The 13,686-nt window shown below is 43.0% G+C and overlaps 1 protein-coding gene across 1 annotated transcript in view; it reads left to right on the top strand.

Annotated features, from left to right (window-relative positions):
* The first annotated feature begins 3,869 nt into the window (after positions 1–3,869).
* Positions 3,870–13,686, top strand: part of LOC106898753 (MAP7 domain-containing protein 2-like) — a 64,509-nt gene continuing 54,692 nt past the window's right edge. Inside the window, exon 1 of the mRNA XM_014960184.1 lies at positions 3,870–4,104. Within this exon, the coding sequence (XP_014815670.1) occupies positions 4,062–4,104 (43 nt within the window). The 5' untranslated portion in view covers positions 3,870–4,061. The remainder of the gene's footprint in view (positions 4,105–13,686) is intronic.

Below are 13,686 nucleotides of genomic sequence, written 5' to 3'. Positions count from 1 at the left end.
TAAATAACGAAGGACAAGGTGATGAGAGAGTTCCTCTCCTTCTCCATTTTCATTTATTTTTGTGAAGATTGACACCATTAGCGACACCAAGTCAAAAAGCTCCAGCTGAACTTCAAAAGATAACATCAATGTGTCAGGCAAGTGAGAATACGCCCCTAGTTCAAGGCATTCGGGGAGTATAAAAAATCATATATGGCATAGAATATCGGAGTAGAAGATGAGTGATTTTACAACGTAGGTTTTTTTTTTTTAATATATGTTTTCATGTGGAGGAGGACTAATACACTTTCTGCATGCCAAATGACAAATACAAAAGCAATCCATTATGATTCATCCTAAAAATGATTTCAACATTAGGCTGATATTATTCACTGAGTGACACTTCTTAGCTATGTAAGTACATAAAAATAAAGCAGACAGATGTAGTTTAAGCTTTGCCAGACTGAGCTGCATGTTGGTCCTGCTCTGCAATCAAGGAAACTTAAAAAGCTCATTTAATTTCTGCAGATATTCTGCCCATGGCTTCTTAAACAGTGAGAGACAAATAGAAATTGAAGCCATTTCACCAGGGCGAATTCAGCTATCTTTTATAAACACATTCATGACTAAAAGGTAGAAGTCCTTAAGAGATACCACAATGACTTTAGATTTCAAAATTGTAGTTTTGAAACAGAGCACCATTTTGCTGTTGATATCTAGCTTCAAGACTGACACCACTAATGTGTTTTATAGAACAGTTCCAAGCAACTAGAAAAAAAGGTTTTCTCAATTATCGTACTGCTTCTCAGTTTATTGACTCAGTGCCCAGGAATTTTTCATGTAAGACTGATTCCTCGTGAGGAAGATTTCTTATTGGCCAATTAATCCATGAGCATTTCTGCCATTGGCAAACCTGGTTTCACAATAACTCTTTAAGTTAAATTATGATTTATAATCTATTTTAGGGGAATGCTAAAGGTGGCAAATTAATAATTCAATGATCAGGAATACCTATGACGAGTTATACTTGTCACCTTTCTTCAGTTTCTGATATACGTGTTACAACTCTGAGTCATCTTCCATTTCTCTTAGAGAGTATTTGTCTTTGGATGAATTTGTATTGTCTGTAAAAATACTTGGTTATGAGCACTCAATCTCATTCAGAAGTTATAAGAGAGATGGTAAACGGGGCACTGGACCTCCAGGAATTTCAGAAAAGGAAGGGTGATCTTGAAGTTAAAGCAGGCAAGCAGTGCCAGGGAGAACTGGATTTTCCATCTTTGACACGCAGTGTTCACGTGACCCTGGGCCAGTCGCTCCAACTGAAATACCATGGGCAGCCATTCTGTCTGCCTTGCTTTCCTGGGTTCTCAACTTGTCAGCTATTGATTCCTGGGTGTAAGTGCAAGCCAAAGATTCATAGATTGTAAGTAATCCACTATGTCTAGTACTTAAAGATCCATAAAGTATTCCAAAGTCAAACCTGAGCAAGAACGGTTATGTCCTTGTTTCTTAGGTGCTGGTAGATGCACACTGTATTAAACCCAGTATTCCCTGCTTTAAAGCAACCTGGCAACCTCTACAACATAAAAGAACTAACAACAAGCTCCGGTCAACTCCAGATACGTGACCTTCTGTTAGTTCTTCCCTGTGTGTAAAATATGATAATAGTACTACTTCAACTCAGAAGGCTGTTACAAAGTTAAATTTATTAATGCTTGAAGGAGTTATGAGAGTACCACAGGAAAGCAATCATGGAAATTAATTAACCTGCCTTCAAGGCAGGGTTTGAAGAATGTACAGTGAATATGACATGAAAGATTCCACTTTACATGATTAAAATGAAGAGAAACATTGAAGAACTACACATTAATTAAACACATCCTTTGCATTGAATGAGTCTTGCAGAAAAAACACTCTGCAAAGGTAATTTAAAAACTGACGCATATCACATACTACATACAATACTATGGGGGAGGTTTTTGGCTTTGGACCTTTAATGTTTTCCATATAGTTCCCTGAAGTTTTCTTTAAAATCTTTTTTTCACTGCATGATTCCCAGTCTGAATACATGTGATGCTGTGAACCAGCTATCAGAGGAGATTACCGTTGTAGGAGACTACTTATTTCTCTGTGTGACATGCTATGCTTACAGGCTTTATGGCCACCAGAGAGCTAGCACTAGTGGGTTCATATTCCCTGGGGCAGATTCTCCTGGGGCAGATTCTCCTGTGGTCCTCTCCATCCCTCTCCACACAACCTCCATCTCCTGCCTGAATACCCTCCCTGCAGATACCCTCACATCTCCTTCTTCGGCGTCTGGCTCTTCCATCTTTTCCTGTCCCTTCATATCCCCTACATTCATTCCTAATTCCTGCTTTCCTAATTCCCAGTCCTGGAAACTCATCCTTTCCATTTTCTTTCGCTGGGCACTAAGCCCATGTAACTTGCACTGAGACCAGCTGTTCCTTCCTGTGTGTTCGTCAGGCACCAGTAGGCTAAAGATTAATTAAGATTATAGGAAGGACAGTCTTCCTTCTTTCATGTTTGTTGCCAAAGGAGCCCCTGGAAATCAGGAGGCACAGCTACAGTAAGACAGATAGAATTTTTCTTATGTAACGTGAACAAAAAGTACGATTTCATCTTTAGACAGGTAAAAAGATTTTACATGGAGCCCCTTGACAGAATTTTAGTCTGAGAAACTAAAGCTGGCATGAAAATATCTATTGAAACTTTTAAAATTTGGCAGAGTTATAAACAATGAAAATGAGGGGCTTTCACTGATAAGGCAACATTAGGAATAATTGTTACTATACGCACCAACAAATGCTAAATATAGTTGAACTTTTATTGAGGTGTGTGAACCCAAACACGAGGACACCACTTGAACATATAGATGGAAGACAAATTGTTGACCAGTGCCCCAACAAAATAATTTGCACCCAACAAGAAATAGTGATTTACTGGGAGACACATCGGGAGAATACTTTCCTCCTCCACTCCCTTATATTGACTATAATCTGTATTTTCAGCTAAAGATTGTGATGGGAATATAACTGCCAGGCAACAAGAACAGAACAGAAGGACCAAGGATGGAAAGTGGGAGGATTAAGCATGTCTTCAGCTTCAAGTTTGGTAAAATGGCACTGAAGACGTGGCAATAAGGTTTTTTGGCATTTAGCACTGGTTCTGGCAACATTTCGGGGCAGTGGAGTGACCTTGCATGGTCAAGAAGCAGCAAAAATTGGGAAGGCAGGAGTCAAACAAACCCAAAAGGTGTTATGTTCAACTTCTTGGGCGTTTTTCAACTGCTAACATATAAATGTTCAGGGGAAAAACAAACAAAAAAAATAAAAAAAGGAAGGAAAAAAGATGATGTTTCCCTTTCTCCCCCGCCACCGAAGGGCCGGCCCTGAGGGCCATCCGCAGGCCTGTGGCTGCGGGAATGACCTCGGGTGGGCTCCGCCAGCCAGCCAAGGAGGATGGACCACTCCCTTTCTCCAGGCACAAAATCTGGAAAATCTGTGAAAAAAAAATAACCAGGAGGACCTAGCAGGGAAGCCGGGAGGGCGCCTCGTTTGGCTTTCCAAAACAGACCGGTTAAATCGCGCCCGGTCAACCAGGAGGGCCTCGCCCGAGGGAGGGCAGGCCCCCAGCGCAAGGTGCCGGGCAGCCGGGGCGCAGGGCCAAGGCCTCCCCTGCCGGCGGGACCCCGCTGCCCCCCAGCCAGGCCCGGCCCTCTCCGTCCCGCCGGCTGAAGTGCCGCTTTCCCCGGGCTCAGCCACGGTCGGAGCCAAGGTGAGGCGAGGCTCCACCAGCGGGGCTCCCCCCGCCCTCAGCGCCGCGGGGCGGAGCAGCGGCAGCACCTGGCGGCACCGGGTGAGGAGCCGCCGCCGAGCGGCACCAAGCTGCCGTCGGCCGTCGTGCCCGGCCCCGCTCCCGCTCCTCCCCGCGGCACCTGACACCGCGGGGCGGGCAGTGCGCCTGTGCGGCGGCCGCTGGGCGCCGCGGAGAGGAGCGGAGACCCGGCGGCAGCAGCAGCGGCAGCAGCAGGAGGCGGTGGTGGCCACCGGCCGAGGAAGATGGCGGAGCCGGGGGCTGCGCGCAGCTACCCGCGGGCCACAGGTACGGGATGAGTCTGCGGCCCCGCAAGGTGCCGGAGGACGGCGGCTCGCCTGCCCGTTCGGTTGCCTACGGCGCCGTCCCGTCCTTTCCCGCCCCGGGCCGGGGGCTGCCGGAGCCCCATGGGGCGGGCGGGCGAGGGTCGCTCGCTCGCCAGCCCGGCAGGTGCCGGCCGGCGCGGCGCTGAGGAGGGGCGACGGCGGGAGGGTCCGGCCGCCATCTCGGGCCGGGCCCGGGGCCGCCGGTGGGGCGCGGAGGTGGGGGGCGGCCCCGGTCCCAGTGAGGGACGAGGCGGGTTATCCTCGGCGGGAGCCGCAGGGGTGCCGGCGCCGGGGGGAGCCGGCGGTTGGCGGCTGCTGACGGGGGAAGCAGAGCGGGTCGCGCCCCCTTCTCCCGCCGGCCGGTGCCGCCTTTGTGGTGCGGGAGGTGTTTGCCATGAGGTGGCTTTTGTGCGGCGGGGCGGGCTCGCCCGTGGCCGCCGCGATTTCCCCGACCGCCGGCGGCGCCGCCGGGGAGGGAGGCAGCTTGGGTTTGCCCCGGAGCGGAGAGAGGGGAGGGAAGGAGGCAGCGATGTATAAACCTGGTTTGCAGCGGTGCCCGGGCCTGCCCGTGCTGGTTGGCCAACCCGGGCAGCAAACTGGTTGAGCTGGTATCCAGCGTGAGGCACGGCTCCTGTTAAGGTGCCTCCTCGTTGTTGGGTGAAGGTAACTTTTAATTTCCGAGGGCGGGTGTGAGGCGCGGTGGAGCTGTGCTTGGCGTGGGATGAAGCCCCCCAGCACCAGGTGATGCTTGGGCCAAGGTTGGTGGTCGAGACCTTTGCTCTTGGCCTCGTGTGTAGGTGTCGGGGTGGGGTCTGGCTGCTCTTCCTTCGCCTGACCTCTCCCCAGTTCGACGCACGAGGTGAGCGGTGATTAAGGAGTTAGGTAACTGCTCATTATACTTTTACCTTAATTATCTGATAGGGGGCCTTGGCTTTGTGGATGGCAAACCATCTAAACCTGGGGCATAAAGAGGGTGTAATTTCCCTCTTGTCCTAAGCCACTGTAGTTTCTAAAAGTAGCTTTACAATTGCTTTGGGAGATAAGTGGTGTTATCCCAAATTTATGGGTTGGGAAGATGAAGCCTTTGACTTCTCTAAGGTAAGGCTGTGTGGGCAGCCAAGGAGGGAGCCGGGAACGCCTGTGTTTGCTGTTCCTCACCCTCTGCCAGTGCTCGGCAGTCGCAGCTCCCACGGTAAGCTGTTGCGGTTGAGCAGTCAAGCACTTCTAGGTCTTGGGTCTCCATTTTTTTCACATTTCATGTAGAATAGAAGGAAGAGAAATAATTTGTGCTGAGAATTTTTGTTTGACTTTTTTTTTCCCCTTCCTCTCTGAAGCGTAAGGAACTCTGCCCAATATTCACTCACATTCTTCCCAGACTTCTTTTCTTCTTGTTTCCCTGCTTTATACTTTCTAACTTCAGAGGCAAATGTTGCAAAAAAGGTTCGCTGATTATGCAGACCAGGATTTCACCCTGTATGAGATTAGGAATCCAAAGAAAAGACGGCATGTGGTGTAATTAAAGATGATATCAAATGGGTCATGTGTTGTGGAGAATGGGCAGGCATGGACCGATGTAATCACTTGTGGTCATGTATCAACATTTGAACACTAATGCTTAAGCACCGCAAAATAGAGCGGTCTCAGCCAAATCTGTTGTTTTATTTGATTTGTCTGCTAGAAAATAATATACAATGTGATGTAAAAGATTGTCTATGTGTTTGTGATGTGTTTTACAGACAGCAATATGTATGGGATTCTCTGTTGCAGCAGAGAATGAGACTTTTTTTTTCTGGGTCCCAGCTTACCAATTTTGTAGCAGTCACAACAGCTACTAACACAGATTGTTAACAGGGATGTGGAACTGATGCTCTCTTAATTCATGTGTTTCTATGTACCTCTTGGTCCCGGAGTCCTCATCTTATTCAAAGGGACAGGAAGAATCTTACCGCTGTGTCCCAAAGTAAAATGCTTCTTCCCAGTGTGTTGCCACTACAAAGGGTGCTGCCCCAGCTGCTGCCACCGTCCCCCTTCCCAAACTTTTTAGTTCTCTGGCAGCATCTGAGTTCTGATCTCTAGGGTCCTCCAGTGCTGAGGGTATTGCTAGGATGGCAGTGGAAGTGAGGGGCCAGATTTAGTGTGTCCATCACTTCAGCCTCTCTGCCCAGATCAAGCTGTAACAAACAAGGCTGCAGTAAGGGAAGATATTTGCATCCCTTTACTATTAGGGAAGAGACTATTGTTCAATGTTTTATAATTCTGCAAAAAGGAGCAAAGTTCTGTGGCACAAGCAAACAGTATTTGCAGAGCTCAAGTGTTTCCCTTTGCCAAAAATCAAAGGCACGTAGCAAACAATAGAGATGCTACAGCCTGAGAAGACATCGCAGGAATCTTTTTGTCAGGGAGAGTGTTAGGTGACCAAAATGTAGGCGTTACTGCTGCTGCCATCTGTAGTAATGGTAATGACTAAATAGCATTTGAAGGACAAGCTGCTCAGTATTGAATCTCTCATCTTTCCTTTTGCTGTCCGGTGAAATTTTCTTAACGTGTGTTCTGACAGGCAGAAATATTAAACACTTGGGTTTCCAGAGAAAGATATATTTTTTCTTCTTACAGAAAAGTTGGTCAGCCTGAAAAGGATTTAAGAAAAAATTACACGTTGTGCCAGCTTAGTCTGTGTGTCACAGAAACAGTTTGTGTGAAAAGAATTCATGTGTCTATTTCTTTAAAAATACTGTGTGGGATTTTCTTCTTGATAGCAGTGCTTTTCCAGTTGATTTCTTATCAGCCAAAATGATTTATAGAAAGTATATATATATTTTTTTTCTACTATATTATTTCCTCTCCTGTATGGACATTCAAGGTTGCTTATCCCCAAGGTTAATTCATGTGCTGCTTTTCATGTGATGTTACTATTTGCAAGTATGTGGTTTAGTTCAGAGCAGTTTAATCTACTTAATCCTCTCAAGGTTATTGTTTTATTATTTTAAATATTATAACACTGACAGACTTTGCCTCTGTTCTTCAAAAAAAGAAAAGTCAGATTCCTTTCCAACTAAGTTTCATTAAATTGTACTAAAGAAAAATATGTTGCTTTTGAATTCTAAGATTGCAGAAATAAAAGGAAGGTATATCATTTGAAATGCACGTCAGGAAAGTGAAGCATCTGAAAACTTTACTGCTGCTGTATAGTGTCACATACCTCTGTTTGCTTTGGTGGCCAGGCTATCCGTAGCAGTGGAAAGGCATCAGGGATGCTTTTTTAATATTAGGTAATTATTTCTAGACATGTTAATTGAAGGAGCATGTACATATTTAATGTAAATGAAACTATATATCCTGCATGTTGATATTATATAGAGATTTATGTAGTAAGGCTATTTTGTGTCTCATGAATAAATAAAATTATAACTTTCTTAGTTATTGGTCTGTTAATGTGTGCAGAGCAAAACCCACAGGGGAAATGCTTTTAAAATCTTATTTATATCTGTCATTCACTTACAAATGCATTTTAAGGCTACAGAAGGGTAAGAGCACGGCTCTTAATTCTGCTTAATTCTGGACTGGTCAGGCAATAAAAAAACCCACCTTATTTCCTTCATGTGTGCTTTACCTCTGCCGGAAGGTCCCAGTGTCAGTATTGTTGAGTAGCTTGTTTGCTTTTCTCTGTTACACTTATCTTGGCTACTTCTCATGAAATCTGGTTTTTGCACCAGCTCTCTGACAGGGCATTACAGTTTTCAGCCCTTTCTTTACAATTGACTCAAGCTGTTGAGCAGATCCTAGAAGCAGTTATTCTCGGTTTAAGTTCTGTATCCGGTTATGTGTTGTTTTGTTTTTTGAAGTATTGTTTGTATAGAATTTTTATAAATAACTGGATCATACAAATTGGAGGGGGAAGTACAGCTGATCAGGAAACTAATGCAAATTATAGGAATGCTAACTGCACTGAGTAGCCACTAGCTCAAGATGTGTCCTCCCTGTTTCCATGTTCCTCTTTTAATTGTCTCTCGTGGTTGTTCTCAGCCTGATAACTTCAGGTTTTGTGAGGTCTGTGTATCTTATAGGTCCTGTTGGATGTGGTTACCTTTCAGGTGATGTGTGTGTGACAGGTTATTCTCGACACTCAGTGTACTGTGGTGAAGTGATTCGGGTCAGTGAGTATGTTAAATACACTTGTGTTACACACCCAAAGTTAACTTTGCTGTGATTCTCTTCTACTGGCTGAGATGGAAAATCTGGATAATATGCTTAAATAATGGAAGGAGTAGTAATGCTATAGCTCAGCCAAGGTTATTGCAGTAATCAAAAGCAAAGTTCTTAAAGTACTGCAACAGATTTTTTTTTTTTAACCGGCATGGTTTATGGCATTTAGATAACTTCTGAGTTACTATGCTATAATTGACTTGTGTTTGGTATTTCCATCACAACTTGATATATTACCTGTATATTTTCTATGGTTGGAATTAGCACATGTAAGAACATGATATAGATTAGTTTTCCCAATATACTTGTGTTCAAGCAGCCCATCCAGTGAATTAGTGCTACTTAAGTCATTTAGCGGTCTGCTTATCAAATTGACAGAAAAAGTGACTTGAAATCTTGGCGAGTCACAGAGGTATTTTACAGCATAGTACTACCCTGGACTGACTTTAGATAGGATATTTAGAAATACCTTTCACTGTGTTTTATCTCCACAATGATGAATGATGATGGTGCGTGGGGGTGTAAAGATAAGAGGTAAGTGGGAGAGTGGAAATCTATCTACCCATTAAAATGGGAAAAAAATATTAAAGAAACTCAAGATTAGTGTTATGTTATTTAAAATACTGTAACACATCTGCCAGACTTTGTGTGTGTCATTCAAATGACACTTTTTTGTTTTCTTCATTTGTATCATGAAACTGTTGAGATCATAAAATGCGAGCACCCAGCACTCTCTGCAGGTCTGAATGTTGTAAGGATCTTCACAGAATCACAGAATCACAGAATTGTGGTGGTTGGAAGGGACCTCAGAGATCATCGAGTCCAACCACAAAAAAACCAAAAAAAAACCAAAAAAACAAAAAAACAAAACCACCACACCACCTAAACACACAACAACAACCAAACCAAAAATCCATCACCCACCCACTCAGCAGCCCACGACAAACCAATAATCTTGGGCACTAGAGCATGCCCTGAAGAACCATGTCTACACGTTTCTTAAATACCTCCAGGGATGGTGACTCCACCACGTCCCTGGGCAGCCCATTCCAGTGCCTGACAACCCTTTCAGTAAAGAAATGTTTCCTAATATCTAACCTGAATTTCCCCTGGCATAATTTGAAGCCATTGCCCCTTGTCCTATCATCTGTAACTTGGGAGAAGAGACCGACCCCCGTCTCTCTACAGCTTCCTTTCAGGTACTTGTACAGAGCGATAAGGTCGCCCCTCAGTCTCCTCTTCCCCAGACTGAACAACCCCAGCTCCCTCAGCCTCTCCTCGTAAGACTTGTGCTCCAGACCCCTCACCAGCTTCGTTGCCCTTCTCTGGACCTGCTCCAGCACCTCAATGTCCCTCTTGCGGTGCTTCTTGTTGTAGTTAAACAGTAATCAAAATGTTTCATATAGAATTACTTCTGCTTTTGAATTGTCGTGTGTGTTCTGTGTATGTACATACTTAACACATGTATGTTTCAGGCTCTCTGCAGATGTAATGAATTAATATATTAACATGCCTGTTGGTCACATCTTAGTTTTCTTCTTCATTTTATTCCTGTAACTCTTAAAGTGTAGCTACTGTGGATAATTCATTTTCCTTAACTATTAAATATCTGTCTCCTCTGCGATATGAAGTCTTGTGAAGTATGTCCTTATTTTCATTTACTGTATTATTTGCATATATCATTGTTGTTTACTGAATGTCAGATCAAACTGTGTGGAAGTGTTTTTGCCCTAAATTCTGGAACGTCAGTTTCTCTTTCACACTTGCATATCTGGTGGTCTTTGCTACTGCTTTCATGTGTTTGTGTCTGTTTGCCTTTGATCAAGAGGAAGCTGATCATTCTTGTGGTATTAAGGTGCTGCAAACAAATGTCTACTTTGCTGAGATTGATAAAGCATTTCTGTGATCTTTGCATAAACTTCAGTCAAGTAGCAGGTAGGCTCCTCTATGCTTTTTAGCTGCTTTTCAGTGAGAATGCCCAAAGCAATGATGACTAGAAGTATTCCTGATGTTATGCAGGGTTTGCACAGTTCCATTATGGTAGCTGTTTGCTTAGAAGTCATTTTGCTTTAAACTGTTTGTTTCTCAGTGTGCTAAAGTTTGTTCTTTTACTGTGATTTCATGTTATTTTTCCTTGGCATAAATAAAGGTGCCAGTAGCAAACTTCTCTTATTAATGTTTCACTTTTGTTAAATTAATTCTTTTACAACGTGGAAACAGCAACTTTTTGTGTTTCAGTGTTATGCATATGTGCTTTTATTGGTTGGGATAATTTGAAAAACATACAGCTGAGCGGAAGTTCTTGTAGTGATTTAACGGAGATTATTTCCTGTGCATCACATAATATTTAGCTTTTTTCAGCTTTCTTTTTTCCATTACAAGACTAAATAATTTGCCGCAATCTTGGGCATTCAGATCTTTCTTCTGGTGTGCAAAAAATCTGGAAACTTTTTCTGTACTTTGAGTAATAAAATAGATTAAACTGTTCAAGCTTTTGAAGTGAACCCCTTCACTAGTAATTACATTTGTTTTGTGAAATCATTCCTGTGTGCTTGCATTTGCTTTCCAAGAGGTCCAGTCCACTTAATAAATTTTAACTTGGTTTGATATAATGGAATTTTTAGTCTGGAGTGGCTTTTGAGTTAGTTCTTCATGACAGAGCCAGGCGCCTGTTGGCCTCACATGCACATTAATGCATCTACTTGTATAAAAAGAGAACTGGATTTTATCCCCTGTAACCTTAGCACCGTCATGGATCCAACATTAACCATTTTGGAAGAGAGTATATGACGTTTCATAAATCTAGCTTCCTTTCTTTGTTAAATAGTTTCTCTTAGATATTCCTTTTTCCTTTTGATTTTAATAAATAAGATGAGGCTGTAGAATTTATCACTTCTACCTGAGGTTTTGATAGGATGGAAAAGGATGTGTTGGATAAAAATACATCATACCATGTATCAGTTTGTAGATGCTACCGTAAAAGCATCTCAAGAAAATAGTAGTAACAATAGTATAGCTATTGTTTTGTCTGTTTTAATGCCAGATGCTGGAGGATGTATTGTGGTTTTGTTTCAATTAGGTAAGATCTGGAAGTATGCCTTGCTTGATTCAATCCATATGAATTATCAAATTACTTGTCTCATGCCAGGCAGAAGCTAGAAGAGCTCTTCTTTATTTCAGCAAAACATTCATGCAAATATTTCTGCTTTGCAATTAATTTTGGTTGTAGGTGTGGTGGGATACTGAAATTCTTAATGTGGCTTTCATCAAAAAAGGAAGATTTTCCTAACACGATGCAGCATGCCTGGGTTTGTTAACTACAGCAGGAGTGCTGAAGGGGTCTTCCCCTGCCAGGCCAGGGAGAACACCTCTGCTTCTTCACCTAAGCAGTAAATCAGTGAAAGCTTGAAGAATTCCCCAGTCTGAATAAACTAGCCTTGCTTATTTACTTAGAATAAACTTCAAATATGTAATTATACTGTGAGTAAAATAAACCTCACTCTGAAAAAAATCCAGTCATATGAAACAAAAGTATTTTCTCATGCTGCTAAGGTGGCTGTGCGGCAAATTGCAGAAGAAAAGCCTTTTCTTTTGTCCCAGAAGGGAAAATAAGACAATAGTGCAGTGTTTATCCACACATTGTTACTGTGATTTTACATATTTTAAGTAAGGGTTTCTAATTTCCCTTCCCTCGGGAGGAGGATCTGGTTCATCTGGACAGACAGACTTGCTGTGGGGAGGTGGGAGGAGATGCTCGTGATGGGATAGCACGATAGAGCTTGCTTGTCAAAGCTGAAGAGAAACTTTGGCCCTTGGCACTGGGTCCGCTTCGGGAAGTGCTTTTCTTTTCCCACCAGTGGCAACTCACCTGCTCTCACCAGTCTTTTTCATTCCCTCATTTGTCAAGGGAAAGAGACCTCGGAGAGAGGACTGGAAACATGCTGTTGGGGCTCTTAAAATGCTGGTAAAAAGCAAGCCAATTATGGCTTCCAAAATAAATGATGGATGGGCTGGTTCTCCTTTCCCTGTGCTAAAGAGAAAAGGGAGTAGGGTTTTACTTTTATCCTTAGTTTCTTGATTTTTAGTACTGTGCTTCAGCCACAAGGCATCTTTTCCCTGTACGCTTAATGGTCTATTAATAGATGTAAGTATTTCTATTATGTTTCCTGGGTTTAGTAGTGCTAAGTGCTGTGGTTGTAAGTAAACATGGCAATTTTCGACAGTCATAGGAAGTGGTTAATGGTGCAGTGAAATAAATGGGTGACCTTCCTTTGGCATAAATGGGGTTTTGATGAGGTTCTGGACAAGACTGCTGAATTGCAGGGTTGTGGTCCAGGATGTGTTTCGTGGCTCTTTGAGGCTGGGTTATGGCACTGAATGAAAATGTTTGAGTGATGCATAGGAGCAAGATTGTTTAGAGAGAGTATTCTGCAGAAAGATTTGAATTTTTGTGGTGTTATCAAGTTACAGAACTGAAAGACAATCTGAAACAAATACCTGCACAGATTATTTGAGGCTTGTGGAGGTAATCAAAGAGTTTGTTTTTCATAATACTTCTTATAATTTAAGGGTAGTTTTGCATATTCCCCCCTTGCAGTGTGTTTTCCCTCTGAGATTTTTCTAATCTCTGTTTTTATAGTCACTACCTGTATCCAGTCTTCCTTTAAGTCTCATACTGCCAAAGGGCGTCTTAAAAAGAATAGGTAGCCTGTCTTTGAATCTTAATATATTTAATCTGTGATGAAGTTGCCCAAAAGATATATGAATGGAACTGAAAGTCATGTTACACAGTACAAGCTCACCCACTTTCAAATCCAATTTTTGTCATGGCTGGTCTGTAATGCTGAAGAGAAACTGAAGACTGTAAAGGAAGTCTTCATGCAACCAAGGTTCCTTGTGATGCGTGCTCCCTAAAGCATAGTGACAAGCTTACAGGCCATGTAGCAATTCAAAAGGTGTTTAAAATAGCACAGTAGTGCTCCTGTAAGACCACCGAATTCTCTGTTGGTGTAAAAGCCTGCAATACATAGATCTTCCCTTGCCTACTTGCTGATAACAGTGTACCCATACTATTGATAAACTGACATCCTGCTACATTAACTCTTGAATTTTTATAAGATGAATTTTTATATTTCTCTCTAACAGTGTTTTCTTCCTTCTCCATTCTCATCTATTCACTCCTGTCAATGAGGTCATAGGGATGGCCACTTTAGTCAGAGCAACAGTATCTCCTTCCCTGCTCTGTCATCCGTGGCAGCTAGAAGAAGACATTGAGGGTAGGACTTAAGATCACAGCAAGCACACAATATGTTTCCTAGTGTCCCACAGATTACAGTTTCAG

Source organism: Calidris pugnax, unplaced genomic scaffold (assembly GCF_001431845.1).
Source record: "Calidris pugnax isolate Ruff unplaced genomic scaffold, ASM143184v1 scaffold188, whole genome shotgun sequence".
Lineage (NCBI taxonomy): Eukaryota > Metazoa > Chordata > Aves > Charadriiformes > Scolopacidae > Calidris > Calidris pugnax.
Note: the sequence above shows the minus strand (reverse complement) of the source record. Positions and strands in the feature narration are given on the sequence as shown.